General features: G+C 52.4%; 1 protein-coding gene across 1 annotated transcript; it reads left to right on the forward strand.

Annotated features, from left to right (window-relative positions):
• Nucleotides 1-408: 408 nt before the first annotated feature.
• Nucleotides 409-1017, forward strand: PPTG_18739 (hypothetical protein; the record flags this gene model as incomplete). The annotated part of the gene is made up of 2 exons (XM_008916977.1): nt 409-552; nt 922-1017. The coding sequence occupies 2 exons, from the start codon at nt 409-411 to the stop codon at nt 1015-1017; spliced, it is 240 nt and encodes a 79-aa protein (XP_008915225.1).
• Nucleotides 1018-1504: the final 487 nt, after the last annotated feature.

A 1504-nucleotide genomic window follows, 5' to 3' on the forward strand; every position in this document is an offset into this window, starting at 1 on the left:
ACACTCTCCGCTCTGTAGGACTCCGAAAACCGAGCAGGAGCCGTTCCGCCAGCACTACCAAGGCAAAATCCCCGAGGACCTTGACCGGGCATCAATCCAACGCAAATGAAACGACTGATGCTCGTTGCACTAGCAACCTACAGACGTCGTTGAGTCGGCTTGGAGGTGGAGACTTGCGCGCTTTCCGTGACATCCTGGGCAAACGATCTATTGACGACGATGATCTGGACAATGCAGAGGCTAGCTTCGCGAAGGCAAAGCGGGTAAGAGCCCAACTGGCAACAGAAGCTCTTAGGCAAAAGCTCAGCACCATCCAAAACACCTGGCCCAGCCTCGGAAGCAGCATGACGGAGATGGTTCTCCTCTTACACGAGGAGAACGAGATGAAAGTAGAAGCGCGGTGACGCGATGGAGACCGACACCGTCATGATGGAGTGGCTGCTCGTGAAGAGCTATACCACGCAGAGAAGAAAGAGACTGAGGAACGCCGCAGACAAGACAATTTTGAAAGAGAAGAGCGCGATCGGCGCGACAGAAAAGACGCTCGAGCTCGTACACAGGAATTGGCGGTGCTGCTAGGCGCCTTAACAAAGTCAGCCTAGATCGACATCTTGGAATACGCAAGCGTCTGTGTGAGCCACCACCACCGTCACGACCACGACGGACAAGCACGCCAACCCCAAAGCTGTAAGTTAGAGCCCTGAGGACCCGGAACAAGTCGTACTGACGAGGCTCCTTCATATCCAAAGGTTCATTAATAACAAGCCTTGGTCAACTCAAACTTATACAGCCATGTATGTTATAAAGCTTACTGCGTCGTCGAAGTTATTTCCATCTCTCCACTGAATGTAGTGCGTATCTGCGAGATGCCAATCGTGCGCACTCTATAGTTTGCAACCGAAACATGTTATTTATGCGCAGGCCCCGGAGCTTGGGGTCATAGGGAAGCGGGAGATTGAGGCGACTATAAACTTTCTGGATACTCCCCATGCCCCACTCCGAGGCCTGGCGCACTGAGATGGTTGATTTGTGCAGGGTACGTGCGGCACTTCGGAGCCCCGATGGGATGCGTTCAATATCTCCGTCTTTAGAGGGGTTAAGATGTGCCTCGTCATCTCCGCCGAGCATGGGAATGCAGAGTCGGAGACAACGTTCTATCGCGGATCTGGACAAACCTTTGGGTCGAGATGCTTGTTTCGGAAACCAAGCGAAGTGTCTGAATCACTACATGAGCCCGGGCAGTTGTGGCGGCTCAAGATGATGCAGCCATCCGCAGTAAAAGCAGATTATCCCCGTGACGAAGGCTGCGTGTAACTAGACGTTGTACATGACATTCTGAAGGTCTGCGTAGGATGGCTGCATCACCTGGAAGTAGAAGTGAATAATGACAATACATATTCTTATCCAACGTAAGTACCCACCCGAAGATTCGTTCCGTCGATAAATCCAAAAGTGTGCTTCAGCAGCGGCTCTCGGGGTTCTACCAGTCGGGCCAGCTCAACTT

Source organism: Phytophthora parasitica (assembly GCF_000247585.1).
Source record: "Phytophthora parasitica INRA-310 unplaced genomic scaffold supercont2.92, whole genome shotgun sequence".
Lineage (NCBI taxonomy): Eukaryota > Oomycota > Peronosporomycetes > Peronosporales > Peronosporaceae > Phytophthora > Phytophthora nicotianae.